Raw genomic sequence first — 19,831 nt, forward strand, 5'->3', positions numbered from 1 at the left:
CCGAACAGATAAATATGACGTATTTGATTAAAAAATTAGTTTTCGACAGCCATCGTTGTGATAATATTCAAGTAGGCCTACTGAATTCATCCAGAACTGTCGAATTTGTAATAAAATTCTTGAGCCTCCATCAATTATTATTGTTACTATTACTCTATATTCTAGGGCTATAAAGGAATAATGAACAAGGGATCTTTTAGTTACATTAACCAAGACTAGACAATGATAAAATATTCACATCTGAATGTGGAGACTGGATACGGACACTGATTCAAAACTCATCATACTTTCAGTAAATTGAGTTTAAATTCAAATTAAAAATGTTTCAGAGATTTAACTGTTTCAAGCAGCCGGAAACGACAGTAACACGAGAGTTTCCTTGCAAAAATTATTATTACCCCCTACTGATGTAAGATTTCAAGTTTCAAACTCATAAACTAGTTCAATATCAATAATTATTGAATAAGATGCTATCACGATTAAAAAAATAACGGGTGACATTAATTTTTTCCCGTATTTAAACTTTTCGTTATTTTTGTGTTTATTATCTAAAATTATCAAAACATTTCGAATAATATCAATATTTATTTATCGTTATTATTTAATATCAAACATCAATAAAATCACAAATCATAATTTATATCTATATGACTGGGCTCGAGCAACAGGCGAAGCCCAAAACTGCTTTACTCCAACATTTAAAAAATATTAAAATTTCCAAAAGATAGGTTATATTTTCACTATATATATATGTGTGGAACATTCAGAGTAGACTCATCATGTGTAGTGCTTAAAGAGAAGCTTCACTCGAGAAAAAAACAAGGCAGACCAAGAATACGATGGGAAGATGAGATAAGGGATGATTTGATAAGGATGGGTTATAGAGGATGGAGAGGATTTATAATGGATAGAAACGTTTGGAGGAATGTTGTGGAGGAGGCCAAAGCCCACAATGGGCTGTAGAGCTATAGAAAAAAAATATATATATGGAACATAATTCCATTTAAAAGCAAAAACCTAACATCCATAACCCTCCCTTCTACCTTCAAGTGCCGTATGCACAGTGTCAGTTCAAACTTAATTTCATATAAAACTGGATTAAATCCATATAAAGTCTGGTTCGTTATAATGTGGTTCATTTCAAGTTTAATTCAGTCCAGCTGATTGAATTCAGTTTCTTTGAGTGTGCAAATGCCTAAAACATAATAGAATAGAACCGGTTATGTTCTATCTTATTTTTATAGGTAGAGAAAATTGAAATCAATCCGATCTGAGATCCTCCCAAAATAACCAGTAATTTTGAAATAGAATGAACAATTAAAAGTAATAGACGTTGATGTTGTCAATACCATTCTATTTGTTCAAAATCAGTTCAAATTACAGAACCAGGTTTCATGGCAACTCTTGGCACATCTTCAGTTGAACTGATGTTGATTGTTATTTACTGAAGTTGATATAATTGATGAATAGCAGGTAACCCGTGCTCCGCAAGGGTCTAATTTAAAACTTGACCGAGTGGAATCTTGAAGAGTTTAAAATAGACCTAGAACCATTTTCGGTAAATCAAGAATCTATAAGCAAAATTTCAAGTTGATCAGCCCAGTAGTTCAGACGTAATGATGCGTCCGTCATTCGTAAATTTCCTATCCCATAACGTGTATAAGCCAGTTCTTTCCTTTATTATAGTATTGATAACAATCAACATCAGTTCAGCTGAAGATGTGGCGGCAGGTGTTACCATTAAACCTGGTTCTTTAATTTAAAATTGATTTTCAATATAGTGGTATTGACAACATCAACGTCTTATTCTTTCAATTATGGAGAAGTACCACAACATCTCTCACCATACAATCCAAGAATGAACAATATTTGAATAAGAGAAGCATAATTTTTAACAAGTCAAGGTTTGAAAGTGTAGTAATAATATTCGTATGGCTTTTATTGGTGGAGAGTTCCTGACGGAAGTTCCACCTCGCCTGAATATGATTTAAGCCGTCAATGAGCCTTATGACAGTCATACTTCAGCCGGGACCGACAGTTCAACGTGCACATGAAAATATAGTGCGATGGAGTTTAGGAAGAAAGGTCTCCTTCGGAATGATGAGTCTTCATGTGATTTCTGAGGTATCGCTTCTGGCCGAACCGCATGTGGCAGACGGGACAGGGGAAAGGCTTGGCCTTGGAGTGGGTGAGGCGGTGACGGGTCACCTCGTCCTTCACACCAAAGCTCTTTCCGCAGATGTCACACGAGTGCGGCTTCTCGCCCGTATGCGTGCGCATGTGATGCGTCAGCTGTTGTCTGCGTCGAAAGCTCTTGTCGCAACTGGTGCACTTGTGCGGAAAGTAATTAGTGTGCGTTCGCCGATGCAAGTAGATGGAATTGGGCGTTGGAAACGATTTGTTACAGGTCTGACACACGTAGGGCCGTTCTCCAGTGTGTATGCGTCGATGATCGTTGCGCGCGCCTTTGCTTGCAAAGCTACGACCGCAAAAGTCGCAGCTGTAGTTCTTGATGCCATCGTGAACGCACCTGAGATGTCGGCAGAGGTCGGTGTTGGATCGATACTGTTTGCCACACACGTGACACGTGAATGGACGATCGCCTGTGTGAATCCTCACGTGCCTCACAAAGCCTCTCTTCGTCATTATGTTCTTATCACAATACGAGCACTTGTACACAATCAATCCATCGTCCAATCGCACCTCACATACCTTCAGTAACTTTTCTTCTTCATCATCTTTACCGACACCCCTCTTTCTAACTACGTATGGTTGACCATGGAATTTCTCGTTATGTTTCATTAAACCAACTTTTCTTGCAAAATATTTCGAACATATCTCACAACAGAAGCTGTTTTTCATTGACCAGTAGACTGGATCTTTCTCGGCGTCTTCAGGGGTGTGTGTTGTTTGCAAATGAATGAACAGATCATGCCTGTTATCGAACTTCCCTGAACACAAAGAACAATTGAACTTTTCAAGTCTATGATATTTCTCATTATGTTTCAGCAAGCTGGTTTTTCTTGCATAGTATTTAGAGCAAATTTCACAGCAGTAGCTATTCTTTATTACCAGGTATTGAGGATCTTTTTCCGCTTCTTCCATAGTATGTTCTGTTTTCAAATGAGTCAACAGTTCATGCTTGTTTTCAAATTTGACAGAGCACAAAGAACAAACAGTAGCTTCAACACTGTGAAACTTATCTTTATGATCTACTAAGCTGCATTTCCTTGCATAATATTTAGAACATATTGAACAAAAGTAATCGTTCCTCATTGCTAAGAATATAGGATCTTCTTCCGCTTCCTCAGGTGTGTGATCATTTTTGAAGTGATTGAACAAATGAGGTTTTGTTTTGAAATGCATGTCACATATGGAGCAATACAACGTATTATTACTTTCTGAACCGCTTTCTTCATCACCACTTTCATAAATTATTTCCACCTTTGTCTTCTTTTCACTACTTTTATTTGTTTTAATTACTATATAGTCATGATCCTGGTTTTTATCATCCTCATTTTTATCAACATCATTATTACAGTCACCATCATCTCCATCGAACCACTTGCCAATTAAAGTAACAACAGGTCCAATTTTCTTATTAGGGATTTTTTCAGACGTACCCTCAGTATTACTCAATGGAACTCCATGTTCTTCGAGTCGATGAGTTTCTAGATCGGAAACTGATTTAAATTTGATTTCGCAAGACATGCATCTCAAGTTGGAGATGCCAGGTATGCCATGCTGCCTTTCCAGGTGAAATTGTATGCAAAAAAGTCTGGAGAACTTGCTATCGCAGATGTTGCATGAGAATCCTGATCCGACCAACTCTCGGATACTGCACGTGTGCTGGTACAGCTGCACTTTCTTGGCAAACTGTTTGCGGCACAAATTGCAAGCGATGTCGCAACTGCCGGTACTAGTGTCTGGCTGGGCACTGAGATGGGCGTTCAGTTCGGATTCAGTTTGAAAAGTGTGGTGGCATTCGGCACAGTTGAATGCATTGACTAGAAGGTTGAGGTGGTCTTGGTTTATGTGGGTCCACAATTCACGTTCGGCCACAAACAGTCGACCGCAATACATGCAAAATAAGGGCTCTTTATTGTCTGACGAAGAGATTTGATCTACATCGCTTCTCACTGCTAGTGTGCTTTTTAATGCTGGAGTTGACGAGGACTGTGGTGACGAGGACAAGGTCAGGGTCAGACACCTGCAAAACAAATTGTCCACCGTTACCTTCAACTTAACGCTCTTCTACTTTAACGCTCTGCAAAATACACTGTCAAATAAAATTTCATCTTCCAACCGTGAAGTGATAATTATCGAGTTGACGGTTCTTAGGGGAAATTTCTAATGCTCAAATGTAGCATTGAATTCGTTTTCAAAGCAGTAATGTTTTTTAAATTGTTTATTTGGATACAAAGAGCCCATATACACCATCTACGTTTAACGCTAAACCACGTCTACTTGTTGGATATGGCTTCATTCATCATAATGATGTTTCATACGGGGTTTAAACTAACAATTACTGACATTTCTCCTTTTAAACCGAGTATATGCATACGGGCTAGGATTGCCGGTAAGTATATCAGGTTAAGTTAGTTTAAGGTTATGTCTATATTATTATTTGTTCATTTAATTTAAAGTTATCAGCTTTTATTATGGAATAAACCACCCAAAGCCAACACATTTCTAAACTGAACCCAAAATCAAACACCTATAACATCTACATTTTGTAGAAAGCTAAACACTCAACAAAATTTCTTCAATAATTTTCATCACTCCAATTACAAAATTCAGATATGAAGGAGCCAAATACATTTTTCAAACTGAATCCAAAATCAAACACCTTTAACATCTACGTTTTGTAGAAAGCTTAAAACTCAACAAAATGTATTCAATAACTTTCATCACTCCAATTACAGAATTCAAATATGAAGGAGCCAAATTACTCATGGAGTGAATATATCTTATGAAAGAATATGATCACATAAACACAATATTCGAAGCTGGTCTCTTTATTTTGGGGTTTAGTTACTGATACCCGATACTCATTACTCATATCAGAAGGAGGCAAGTAGATTCAAGCGAACATACTCTGTGCAGTGAGTAGAAATTACTCAAGAATGAGATTTGAGACGGTAGATGAGTTTAAGTACAGTGATTTCCATGCACTCGCTCCGTTGGTTGATTATAAAGGTGGAGGAAACTTTTGGGAGCCATAAACACATAACTTGCCGAATTTTGATATTTTGGCGCCTGATCCAGTATGAGTTTGCAAACATAATTTTTAAATTCTTGAAAATATATAATATATTGATATGAATATATATATATATATATTATTATAAAGTTTATTGACAGTGACTCAGTCGAATTTTTATATAATATAGCCTATTGTTTATATTTGCTAAATCAAACTTAGTATTTCAGTGATGCCATATCTTGTAGCATTCTCTTCATCATAACTATTTAATATGGGGCGTTATTATTAGCCAAAATTGAACAAAAATAATGGGTAATTGTTAATACAAAACTGATAATTTTTGTCATACAATCAATAAACTGCATTATTATGCAACATTGATTGATTGATTGATTGATGAATCACTTACAAGGTCTTTTGAGACATATTGCATTTCATTGATTTCAACAATATGAAAACAATACTGAATTTAGAAAATATAGGGAATATATATGACATCATAGAATTGATAAAAAGACATGTTTAATTATGTCAACTCAACTAGTAGTCATTCCAATAATTACAGCAATAAGAAAACAAAATACTCTATTTTGAAAATAAAGAGTATATTATATATTCCTGAACCGAAAATTAAGTGGCGGAGCAGTGATGTGTGATTTCATAACCTAATCTTAGACAACATCAACTTTTCATCAAAATGTGTCATAATTATTTTATAGGTGATGGTTTCTTGATCCATTCCGAGCTGCTTTGTATTAACACACTTTTTATGTTTTCAACAGTGTTGAAAATGATCGCTAGACGATCGAAAGTACTTCAGTCAGTGAATAAAAGTTTTCAATTATTTACTTGATAATTGACTTCATGTCGTGTTTAAATACATAAAAAAGTGAATTATTTTATGATTATAGTGTTTGGTGTAATAGATGAGTAAATAAATAATAATATGACATGGCATACCAAAATTGAACAAAAATAATGGAAAATTGTTAATACAAAACTAAACATTTAAAAGAACACGAAACATTTGTGTCATAACAATCAATTGAAAATACTAATGAGAAATAATTGGTAGAGAAGTATTTCACATTGAGAATGATTACTGCGACACTGTGTGGAGTTGTTTTTCTATAGAATGCTTAACAGAGATGTGCCGTTTGAGGTGGTTGGAGGTTTTGTAGGTGCGCTCACACATGGCGCACTTGTGAGGTCGAACATCCGAATGAGTTTTCATGTGAGAGCCCAACAACGTATCTCTAGAACTGAACGACGCGCCGCAAACTTCGCAAACATAACGCTTTTCAGAGCTATGGTTTCGCTCGATGTGAGTCATCAACATGTTTCTACGACTATAGACAGTGTTGCACTGTTCGCACTGGTAGGGTTTGTAGTTGTTGTGACTTCTGCGGTGGGAGTAGAGTAGGCTGGATGCCTTGAAAGCAAGTCCACATACCTTACAGACGTATGCGCGCTCATCGAGATGCTTCATTTGCTTGTGCTGTAACAAGTTCGATTTGCAACTAAATTCTTTTCCACATAATTCGCACTTATTTCGGACACGTTCATGGGTAATTTTTGTATGTGAATTTAGTTGCGATTTAGCATGAAACGTCAATCCACACAACTGACAGTGCCACGGCAGCTGACCTTTGTGCTTTGCTATATGATTCAAGTACCTGTGAACACATACAATTTTCACAGAACAGAATGTGCATTGATAAGTTTTCAAGCCATTTATCAGTATCTCTTCGCCTTGCTTCAGCTGCTCCTCCTCTTCTTCAGTGAAGGGAATGTTGTGCTCAATACCATGCGCATTTCTTTTGTGTTCAATTCCCGCTCGGATAGTTTTCAGAAATAGATCACATACGTTGCATTTATGTATAAAGTTGAATTTAACATATTTGGGATCTGATTTAGCCTCTTCAGTGGTATGAAATTTTTTCCAGTGTCGGAGCAATTGCAGTGAGCTTTTACACGGCGCAGAGCAGATAGAACAAGATGTGATACTCACTTTATTGAAATTAGGGGTTTCTTCTCCTGAACTATTCCCGTCTCTTTGACCTTCATCATTCAAACTTTTCTCATCTTCTGAATTGATAGAATCGTCATTGGAGTGGGCGTCACCAACCAATTCATTAGAATCGACATCATCAACATCTTCTTCACTTTTTATTAATAGAGCTTGATCATTACATAGCTCTGAAGAATCTTTTGATTGACGACTTGTTTTTGACTTGGTCTTAATCATGTCTCTATCGTCCTCCTCCTTAACAGTATTAAACTGTTGGTGGTCTTGCTCAACATGAATCTTATATCTCAACAAGCATTTGAACGCAGCACTGCATTTATTGCACTTGTAGGCATTTAGCCTGTCATGCATTCTTTTAACGTGAAAAAGCAGATCCACCTGTCTTATAAAACTCTCTCCACAATTATCACACGCAGAGTTTATCTTCATACTCTTCTTCATGCACTTTTTTACACAATCAGAATGCTGATCAGAGCATGTCTTTCTCCCTGGTCTCATTTTTGATACTGAAGCCGACGACGATTCTAAAAACCTGGAAATAGATTATCTTCAGTTATATTCGTTCACTTTCCATTTGTATTAGTTCATATTCCAAAAATGTCAATTCTTCAGCAGCTTCGTAACTTTCCTGTTATTGTTAAGAATATTATCAAAGAATTGGGAGTTTGGAATGCTCAACTTTTCTAATAGACATGCATACATGTTGGTTGCTTCTTTGAAGAATACAGAGATTCAATTTACAATCACTCATTTCTTCCTATTAGGTTTATAAAAATACTCCATAAATATCATCGTACAAGAGATTTTTCATTCAGTGTAAAAACTGAAGTCTCCCAAGAAATAAACAACAAAATTATAAAAAAACAACACAAACTTAAACAATGAAGTGTAGTTGGGAAAAGTATTTCAACTTTTGACTAGATTAACCCATTCTCGCAACATAAGAAACATTTGAACGCAGCCCTGTATTTCAATTTGACGGGAGTAAGAAAGTACTTTATGTAGTAAGAGTGCAAATATGGTGGAGCGGCGAAGGTAGCTTCAAGATTGAGAGTGTTGAATGTAATGCATATATTGAAATAGTGGCACACATAGTGGTGCAGAAGGATGTACCACCATCGAATTAAATGTATTATATTCAACACTCTCAAGCTTGAACCTTCGCCGCTCCACAATGTTTCCACCCTACTAAGACAAGTTGAAATGCCGTGAGGTGATTTTACTTTGATCCAATATTTTGCCAACGTTCTTTTACCATTTTTGAGCCAATCAATATATATCATTTTCAAAATTCAAATACAATCTACACATGAAGAACTGCTATAGATACCGCAGTTATTTTTATTGCAACAGTCATTGGGTCATGTCAGAGGCTCTTGAATTGATAAGATGCGATCTGTGAAGAGACATTTAAGGTGTGTGGGAATAAATAACATTTCATTTGGGTTCAAATTTTATTTAAACCAGTGATGTTCAGTCATAGAAAATAGCATATATTATTGACTTTAGATATTGTTTTTGGTATATATTATTGATATGTTTTACACATATTATTGATGGTCAGCTGTTGTTCATTTTGGAGTGAGATTTCAGGTGGTTTTTTAGATAGCGCTTCATTTTGAAGGACTGCGCGCAAAGTTCACATTTAAAAGGTTTGTCGCTGGAATGTGTAGCCAGATGACGGGTGAGCGACGTTCGTGCGTCGAACACTCGACCACACTTGTGACACATGTGAGGCCGCTCACCGGTGTGCTGGCGCGCATGCTCGACGAGTGCCGCGCGCCGCTTGAACTGTTTGCCACACGCGCGACACACATGCGCGGCCAAATCATTCGCGTGGATTTGCTGATGCAGATGCAGAGCGGCTCTCGTCTTGAACAAAGCCGCGCACCGGTCACACATGTGCGGCCGCTCGCCGGTGTGTGTGCGCCGGTGGTCGTCGCGCGTGACACGGCTCGCGAACAGTCGCGAACACACGTCGCAGGCGAACCGCTTGACGCGTTCGTGCACTTGTCGCGTGTGTCGCAGCGCGTTGCTTCGGTCAACAAAGGTCTTTCCGCAACGACTGCACTGGTAAGGTCGCTCCCCTGTGTGCGAACGCAGATGCCTCGCCAGGCTGCTTTCGAATTTCAACACTTTGCCACAATAGCCACACTCCAACATCTTGCCACTACTCTCTACCTTGCTCTGCTGCTCCACTCTCTGTTGCCTGTCGTCGGTCAACCTCCTCTTCTCACTCTCCTCCTCTGTTTCGCAATTATTATTCATTTTATAACTAAGAATAGACAGCTTCAAGTTCCCTACTTCTGGACCAACATCTTGACATTGAGGCAATTCCTGAATGGAGAGAGTTGAGTCTCTTATTTCAGAGATGATCCTTTGGGATTGTGGTGTTTCTTGAATGGATAGCTCCAACTTCCCTAATTCTTGACTAAAATCTTGACATTGAGGCGATTCCTGAATGGAGAGAGTCGAGTCTCTTATTTCAAAGCTGATATTTTGGGATTGTGGTGTTTCTTGAATGGATAGTTTTTGAGATTGTGGGGTTTCTTGAATAGACAGCTTCAAGTTCCCTACTTCTGGACCAACATCTTGACACTGAGACAATTCTTGGATGGATAGAGTAGTTGAGTCTCTTATTTCAGAGCTGATATTTTGGGATTGTGGGATTTCTTGAATGGTTAGCTCCAACTTCCCTAATTCTTGACTAACATCTTGACATTGAGGTAATTCTTGAATGGATAGTGTAGTTGAGTCTCTTATTTCAGATCTGATATTTTGGGATTGTGATGTTTCTTGAATGGTTAGATCAAAGTTCCATAGTTCAAGAGCATGATTTTGTGATTGTTCTGTCTCTTGAAAGTCCCTTACTTTGATAGTATCATTTTGGGATTGTGGTATTTCTTGAATAGACATCTTCAGGTCTCCTATTTTAGGGCCAACACCTTGCGAATATGATGACTCTTGATGTTTCTCTACACAATATCTCTCTATCTCAACGTTATTTTGGGAATATAGAGATTTGGTAATGCACCTGAAATAGAAAGGTTGACTAATCACTTCTTCGATATTCTTCCACCTTTTTTGACCATTCCATTTCCATATAATTTAGAAGTTAAGTGAATAATAAAAGTGCACTGAACCAATCCCAGAGACAAGTTAGTTTATATTGCTTGCAGACCAAGGCTTGTATTGCAAAGCAACGATTTAATGCAAGAAAGGTTAGACTAGACAGTAAAATATTTTTCGACCGAGTACCTTGAGAGAATTCAACACCGCCACCTTCATAAGAAATAAATATCTCACACTCAGGTTTGAAAGCCAATGTATATGAAAAAGCCATATCTGCTACGATTCATTGAAAATAATGCATAAAGAACATTAGCTATAAAGGTGCGTACAGATTTATACTCCACGAGCAAGCGCATTTCGCTTTTCATTAGTTATTCTTCGTATAATTGTATTTGTACAGAAAAAGTAAGATAGTCGAGCCTGAGTCGAGTCATGTAGGAATGTCACCATAAAACCCTTTTTGGACTTTTCCTCATTCTTCCAACTATACGGATTGCGACCAGCATGTACAGACCAGGTAGAGCATAATCTTCAATTGCTTTAAAAAGGTTCTGCAGTTTGTGCGTATTGACTTTTCTAACATAATTCGTATTTATGTAGCTTGAACATTTGGCTGGCATCACTGGAGTTACCCCAAAATTATGTGAGATGGGAATGGAAAAGAGCGTAATGAAACGTGTTTTCAAGTTTGGAAAACCAATAAATACTATATGGCTCTTAAAAGCATACACAACAGAGCATCAGTATTCAGCCCACATCGCGCATTTCGATTGTTCAGTAGTATTATTTCAAAAACGGGAATAATTTCATCAACAGCAGAATTAAAAACAACATAAAATGTGTCTTGAAAAAAAAACCGATGAAAACCTTAGATTGCAGCATTGCTCTTATGGAGTATAGTGCTGCCAGATTTCACATAAGCCATACATTGACGTGTCATATACTGCGGGAGCGTTGCTTCCTTAATGCAGTTTCATAATAATTATGACAAACAAGTAGTAAAGTAAATTACAATCTGTGAGCTAATTGTGTGGGAGAATCAGCATGAAAACGGCAACAGTTAGCTCCTATTCTAGTAAGAAATAACAGTAGCCATTAGGCCCCGCGCTGAAAACTGGAGTTTTTACGGACTATAGTTTCCAAGTTGTAGTTTCAATTTTTTCAATGGAGATCGATAATTTGTCAAATTATCCGTTAATCGTAGAACAGAATCATAATACGAGGAATGTTATAAGCACTGCTGATCTGCCTTATATTACCAAAATTTATTCAATGCAACTTGAAATAAAGAAACATCTTGATCCTAACCAGTGATTTTGGAATAAAAATTTCATTAGGCTATTGAGTTTGAAAACGCATTTGTTTTGAAAAAAATGGAATAATAATTTACTACTGTTATATTAATATGTTGAATATGCCATTGATTAATAACATTCAGATTGGAATATAAATTCCAAGGCAATCCTTGTATTATTTTTCTTGAACATTTCTAGGTTATGTCACAGTCATAAAATATGGTTAGTTTTTTACGCATAATTTATTGTGATTTTATTCCAAAATAAACTTGCTAACTATAAATTATGAATTTAGATGGACTAATCCAAATAATTTAGGTATTCCATATGACATCTATTTGGCTTTTCATCTACTCTAAAACAATAACTGAATTTTGCTTAGTTAAGTCTAGTTTTAAGTTCTGAGCTTAACGATTTTTGATAAATCCTCGACTCGGAAAGAGGCGAGAATCTAATTCAAGTCCTGAAAGTATAAGCCCTTCACTCAGAAAGCGAAATTATAAACTCCAGGGTCTAACGTGATCTCTTAACTCCAGAGTCTATTCAAGTCCTCGACTACCTTAACGCTGACTCGGAAAGCCAATTTTCTGACTCCAGAGTTTAAAACCAGTTAAAGTCTAGAACTTAGCTAAATCCCGAGCTCGGAAGCCGGCCCTTAGAGATATTCAATTTTATTCTCAGTCTTCATTTCTGATGAGTCTTGATATATATTATGTAAATGAATAGTTGAAGCATCCTACCTCAATTGAATAGGAATCCCAAATTATAATACAACTATAAGGTTTTATTAAGAATGCTGAAGAGTTTCATGGAACAAAATTCAGATTCGAGTATCAGACACAGAAATTGTTTGCAAAAATATGGTAGCAAAACTCTTCAAAACGCCAAGATTTCAACTGTAAACAAAGTTGAACAGCAGTAATTCTCAACTGATTCTATTCTCAATTCAATGCGTATACTTCCTATTGTTATCTGTTGGTTGCATTTCTCAAACTATACATCGATATAATCTTCTATAGTGAGATTCACATTATAAAGTCAATGGAAACTATAGGACGGAAGAGTTGCCAATTATCTTTTCCATAGCAATAAATAACAAATTCAATGATTAGGCCATAGTCCGATGTTCTCAAGCCTCAAAATGCCAGAAAACCAATCAAAACGTGTTGATATCAAAAGTTGATTCAAAAATAGTTAACTATACCCCCCCCCCCCCATATATTTAATTTGACAATATGAATCGAGAACACAGAACACTGTTAAAATGTTTTTTTTTATATATGAAATACAAAACCTTCCAAAGTTACAACATTTAAAGTACCGTACAGTAATATTCCCTTCCAGACCTACCATGCAACCGAACCATTCAATTCGATAAGCTCTGAAAAATCTGAAAAGTGGTAATATTGTAGAATAATTTGAGACACACGGTATTCCAAGTTTTTTCGAAACTCGAAAGCATTTAAATATATTAGAGATACAAAATTCATTGATTTTTCATGTTCCATTTGTTATTTCCAAGTTCATGTAGTATTGAGATGTTCATGATTTTTCTACAACACTAGCTAGCATATAAGAAGTATCTCAGAAAAGAAGTCAAAAGTCGAAGATCAAATTTTCTTATACTATAGGCTACTCTCTAAAATTCGGAAATTCAACTAAAAGTGGGGTGAGAGACGTTCACGATGATGTCAAACGAGTGTAAATGAATTTGACCTAGATTTTTCAATAATAGCCTACTATTCAAAATCAACAATATCTCAGCAATAGAAAGCAAGCTACCACTAAATCTCACATACAGCACCAATAATCTATTCTACGCCAATAATTAATTACAGATAAGGAGAATGGGAATGCAAGGTTTAGGGTGAACTACGTAGAGGAGGTCCAATGGAATACCATGAATTAACAACGTTGTTCACTGGCTAGAAGAAATTATTGATTCTGGTATGTCGTGATGACAGAAGAAGACCAATTTCTCTAGGATGGGCTCGATATTAAAATATCATGTTCAATACAACATGGGGCCTTCTTCATGTTACGCCACACACCATCCTGTATAAAGATATGTATAAAATAACCATAATCTCTTTAAGGCACTTTGATGAGAATTGTTTTCAGCGGCGAGACTTCCACACTTGGCAATCTGAGTAGAATTTCATTGGTAGGCTTGTGAAATGAGACATTAGTTCTATTCATGTTTCAAGCATCTAAAATATGATGGAAATCAATGAACAGTAGCCTTTATGAAACTATTGTCTATAAAGCTTGTGATTTACAAGATTAGAAAATTACATTTACAAAAAATACAGTAATACCTCATTCATCGCCAATAATTGTAAGTATAATTTATGAGTCTAATAAGTTAATTCTAATAAGACCCATAAATTATGAAGGTTTAATGAAACAATTAATTTTATTGATGGTATTATTTTATAATGAATTTCGCAAAATAAATTTAAAAAAATGGTATAGCTTAATATAATAGAAGTCTCCATCCCAATGACTTTGGATAGGCCTAGTCATAAGTGAATATCATGAGTAAAAATGTATTAAATATCGTGGTTAAGTAATAATTAACCTCTGAAAGTAAGCAGATGGCAATAAGAAACCAGAGAAATATTTTAATAATTCCAAGATGTATCCCAATGCATTGATGGAATAAGTATTTGATAGTCAATGAATTTTGAGTATTTGATGGAGATGAATGAGCCACTACTGAATCAATTGTTTATGTTGAGAAACACTTACTGATCACGAATTATGGTTCCCTTATCAGTAATTTCGACAGTCTTTCCTTTCTCCTTTGAGTCCAGTTTTTCAATTACAACCTCTTCGGTTTCTTGTTCTTCGTCACCATCCTCATCAATATCATCATCATCATCTTGAACGTAATCATCATCATCTTCATCGCCTTCATAAATATAGTCGCTATCATTGTCGTCAACTTCCATTTCACCAGCCTGCAATTTTTAAAACATATAATTAATAATGTAAGTTTGTTGATCAATAACTTAAAGAGAGTAGCAAGAGCTAATCAAATCATTAATTTTCAGAAAAATCTTCCTGTGCAAATTAATAATTCTGATTTCCAAAACAATTAAAAATACATTCATGCAGGTTGAGTTATACAACTTAAGAATCTAATAACATAAATACTTAAAAATAAGTTTCATTCAATCATAAAACTCGATAGCTTATCACTTTTAATAAAGCAATTAGAATTGATATGTTCTAGAAATCAAATTGTCAATGTAAAATTATTGAATATCAATAAATAAATAAAATATAAGCTAATGATATAAAGTTTCGATCGATACCAATAAGAATCATATCAAAACATAATTTTATACTCACCACTTTCTGTTGAGATTCAGGCTTTTGCGTGACGGGATCCTCATTTTCAACAGAACTGCCAGCAACCTAAAAACAATTCGAGTATTACAAATTTTCTTCGTGATAATTGATTAGGTTATAGAATTTAAAAATATCTTCTGTTAGATAAATTTACTTGGAATAAATATTCGACTTAGAATAGGTCCTATTCTTCATGATTTGACACAAATAATGAAGGAAGGGAAACTGAGTATAATTTTTCTATCAGTCTCGAACGGGAACAATGCTTTAAATCTGCATTTTCTTATATATTACTCTTAATTCACGACAAGCTATTTCATTTTATTTATTCTTAATTTTAATTTAACGTTGTGAATAATTTTGTTTTGATCTGGCACCTGCTGAAAAACCCACAGGTTTAGCAGGTCCCAACAATGTAAAAATGATTTTCTAATAAAATTGATTGATTGATTGAAAGCATTACATTTTTCAATTGCCTCTCTAAAAATCTGGTGTGGCGCACTCACACAACTTTCCTTGCCGTTATGAGAATTGATCACCAGACGCTAGTGTTCCCGCGCATCCCAAGTCTACAATAAATTAAAAGATTTGAGCCAGCTGGTGACAGGGCAATAACGCTGGAGACACACGAGGTCTGCTATCTCTTCATAGTGAATCATTTAATAGAATCAACAGTTGCCAAGTTATTCCGTTAATTGGGAGATGAGATATCGTGTACACAGACGCACATCAGTTGTTATCGTGCCGTGGTGCCGAGTGGTTGTGTTGAATTCCTGCTGCTCTGTGATAGGATTGCTGCTTGTTTTTCATTTTCGGTTTTTGTATTCCTTAACCTAACACTTTTATAGTTTAAAAACGTTTTCAAACATTAACTGATAAATACTCCAAATTTCAAAAAAATAATTTCTAACAGTAATCTTTTAATATTTTCTGTTTTCACCGTAATTAATAGAAGATTTTTTTCGTATTTATAGTCTATTAATAATAACTCTATCAACAACAAATTAATAAGCAAAATATCACTTTTTAATTAAGTAATAACTACTGTTTTTTGTGTTTTATATTTAATCCATTTTTTAAATTTATCCCAAATAAATACTATTTTGTTACATTGATAACTTTAGACTACTTAGAAGTAGTACCCATTCACAAAGGCGGTGAGGGAAACGTTGCAAATAATTTCAGACCTATTACTCTTGGGAATTCTATTGGTAAGGTTTTTGAGAAGTGTATGATGTTTCGCTTTGTTGAACATCTTGCTGAAAATCAAATTCTGGCCAAGGAGCAGCATGGGTTTCAGAAAGAAAGATCCACAAAGACGGCAATTGTATCCATTTTTGAGGATATAATTGATATGATGGATAAGGGTGAGAAAGCTGTTGGAATTTTTCTGGATCTAAGCAAAGCTTTCGATTGCGTTGACCATTCAATTTTGTTAAGGAAGCTGGAGTTGGTGGGTGTGAGAGATGTTGAACTGGAATGGTTCAGGTCCTATCTCCTGGATAGGTCTCAGTGTGTGGAAATAACAAGGGAAGAGAAAGGGAAGATAATTCATTACTTATCGGATAGAGTATCAGTGAAGGCTGGTGTACCACAGGGCTCTGTGGTAAAAATGTTAACCAGCCTCATTTCGTGAAATTCCTAGGGGTTGCTCTGGATCAGCATCTCTCTTGGGATTTCTATACTGATCAGCTCTGTGGGAGGATTGCATCTGGAGTCTTTGCACTCCGACAAATAAGAAGATTAAATGATACCAAACTTACAATGGCAGTCTACCACTCACTCATAATGTCACACACCCGCTATGCCATTATTGTGTGGGGTGGGTCGTGCCAGAATTTGGAGAGGGTGTTCAAGCTCCAAAAAAAAGCTGTTAGAGCGATCAAAGGTATTATGCCTTTAGAGTCCTGAAGGAACCACTTTAAAGAATTAGGCATACTAACCGTTCCCTCTATTTATATCTATGAGGTGATTATGCATGTTAGAAGACAGACAATGACTAGAAATGCTGATTCGCATGGATACAATACTAGAAATTCAAATTCAAATTCAAATTTATTTATTCAAGTAAGTTACAATAAAATATAAGCTAATGATATAAAGTTTCGATCGATACCAATAAGAATCATATCAAAACATAATTTATACTCACCACTTTCTGTTGAGATTCAGGCTTTTGCGTGACGGGATCCTCATTTTCAACAGAACTGCCAGCAACCTAAAAACAATTCGAGTATTACAAATTTTCTTCGTGATAATTGATTAGGTTATAGAATTTAAAAATATCTTCTGTTAGATAAATTTACTTGGAATAAATATTCGACTTAGAATAGGTCCTATTCTTCATGATTTGACACAAATAATGAAGGAAGGGAAACTGAGTATAATTTTTCTATCAGTCTCGAACGGGAACAATGCTTTAAATCTGCATTTTCTTATATATTACTCTTAATTCACGACAAGCTATTTCATTTTATTTATTCTTAATTTTAATTTAACGTTGTGAATAATTTTGTTTTGATCTGGCACCTGCTGAAAAACCCACAGGTTTAGCAGGTCCCAACAATGTAAAAATGATTTTCTAATAAAATTGATTGATTGATTGAAAGCATTACATTTTTCAATTGCCTCTCTAAAAATCTGGTGTGGCGCACTCACACAACTTTCCTTGCCGTTATGAGAATTGATCACCAGACGCTAGTGTTCCCGCGCATCCCAAGTCTACAATAAATTAAAAGATTTGAGCCAGCTGGTGACAGGGCAATAACGCTGGAGACACACGAGGTCTGCTATCTCTTCATAGTGAATCATTTAATAGAATCAACAGTTGCCAAGTTATTCCGTTAATTGGGAGATGAGATATCGTGTACACAGACGCACATCAGTTGTTATCGTGCCGTGGTGCCGAGTGGTTGTGTTGAATTCCTGCTGCTCTGTGATAGGATTGCTGCTTGTTTTTCATTTTCGGTTTTTGTATTCCTTAACCTAACACTTTTATAGTTTAAAAACGTTTTCAAACATTAACTGATAAATACTCCAAATTTCAAAAAAATAATTTCTAACAGTAATCTTTTAATATTTTCTGTTTTCACCGTAATTAATAGAAGATTTTTTTCGTATTTATAGTCTATTAATAATAACTCTATCAACAACAAATTAATAAGCAAAATATCACTTTTTAATTAAGTAATAACTACTGTTTTTTGTGTTTTATATTTAATCCATTTTTTAAATTTATCCCAAATAAATACTATTTTGTTACATTGATAACTTTAGACTACTTAGAAGTAGTACCCATTCACAAAGGCGGTGAGGGAAACGTTGCAAATAATTTCAGACCTATTACTCTTGGGAATTCTATTGGTAAGGTTTTTGAGAAGTGTATGATGTTTCGCTTTGTTGAACATCTTGCTGAAAATCAAATTCTGGCCAAGGAGCAGCATGGGTTTCAGAAAGAAAGATCCACAAAGACGGCAATTGTATCCATTTTTGAGGATATAATTGATATGATGGATAAGGGTGAGAAAGCTGTTGGAATTTTTCTGGATCTAAGCAAAGCTTTCGATTGCGTTGACCATTCAATTTTGTTAAGGAAGCTGGAGTTGGTGGGTGTGAGAGATGTTGAACTGGAATGGTTCAGGTCCTATCTCCTGGATAGGTCTCAGTGTGTGGAAATAACAAGGGAAGAGAAAGGGAAGATAATTCATTACTTATCGGATAGAGTATCAGTGAAGGCTGGTGTACCACAGGGCTCTGTGGTAAAAATGTTAACCAGCCTCATTTCGTGAAATTCCTAGGGGTTGCTCTGGATCAGCATCTCTCTTGGGATTTCTATACTGATCAGCTCTGTGGGAGGATTGCATCTGGAGTCTTTGCACTCCGACAAATAAGAAGATTAAATGATACCAAACTTACAATGGCAGTCTACCACTCACTCATAATGTCACACACCCGCTATGCCATTATTGTGTGGGGTGGGTCGTGCCAGAATTTGGAGAGGGTGTTCAAGCTCCAAAAAAAAGCTGTTAGAGCGATCAAAGGTATTATGCCTTTAGAGTCCTGAAGGAACCACTTTAAAGAATTAGGCATACTAACCGTTCCCTCTATTTATATCTATGAGGTGATTATGCATGTTAGAAGACAGACAATGACTAGAAATGCTGATTCGCATGGATACAATACTAGAAATTCAAATTCAAATTCAAATTTATTTATTCAAGTAAGTTACAATACATTCTGGTTCATACACGAATCTACAATAAATTACAGTACAACAGCCAATTATGCAGCAAATTTCACATATTATGAAAACTTATTAATTACAATGAAGATTGAATGCAACATTAGAATATTGATAATATAGTATTGTAATATAACTACATAAATCAGCGGTGTTTCAACAATGAATAAATGATAATTTCAATGAATAAATATACACCCCACTATATATTATATGTGTTGGGGTATATTATATGTGTTGGGGTAAATAGAGGAGACTATGCTTCACTGTATCACAGAACAGCTCTTTTTGAGAAAAAACCTACATATATGGGTCTTAAATTTATTAGAAAGCTTCCTACTCACTTGAAAAATTGTGAAGATGTCAATGTTTTTGAGAAGGAATTAAAAAGTTTTTTGATGCTTGGAGTATTCTATACCACAGAAGAGTTTGTGTGTAGAGAGGGTTCCTTTGTTTGATTTTTTCTTCTTATTTTGTAATACTGTATGTATTATAAATTTTTGACAATTCCTATACTCTGATTAGTCTCTGGGAAGCTTTAAAAACAAACAAACAAACATACACTCTTAAGCTGCGTACACATATATACGCGCTTCCAACCCGCACCGAGCACGCTCCGCCCTCGTTCCTCC

At 35.6% G+C, this 19,831-nt stretch overlaps 1 protein-coding gene across 7 annotated transcripts in view; it reads right to left on the reverse strand.

Moving 5' to 3' along the window:
• LOC111049077 (zinc finger protein 808) overlaps positions 1 to 19,831 on the reverse strand; it is an 88,540-nt gene that overhangs the window by 62,810 nt on the left and 5,899 nt on the right. The window contains exons 1-3 of one of the 7 annotated variants that reach the window (XM_039426247.1): positions 19,762 to 19,797; positions 14,960 to 15,025; positions 14,354 to 14,565 (exon numbers count right to left, since the gene is read on the reverse strand). In XM_039426247.1, the coding sequence (XP_039282181.1) occupies positions 14,354 to 14,565; positions 14,960 to 15,025; positions 19,762 to 19,782 (299 nt within the window). In that variant the 5' untranslated portion in view covers positions 19,783 to 19,797. Of the gene's footprint in view, positions 1 to 1,654; positions 4,211 to 7,788; positions 10,270 to 14,353; positions 14,566 to 14,959; positions 15,026 to 17,111; positions 17,178 to 19,761; positions 19,798 to 19,831 lie in introns of those variants that run through there. The other 6 variants (XM_039426248.1, XM_039426249.1, XM_039426251.1 and 3 more) reach the window with 6 other exon arrangements.

The sequence above is a fragment of the Nilaparvata lugens genome, chromosome 4 (assembly GCF_014356525.2).
Source record: "Nilaparvata lugens isolate BPH chromosome 4, ASM1435652v1, whole genome shotgun sequence".
In the NCBI taxonomy this organism is placed as follows: domain Eukaryota; kingdom Metazoa; phylum Arthropoda; class Insecta; order Hemiptera; family Delphacidae; genus Nilaparvata; species Nilaparvata lugens.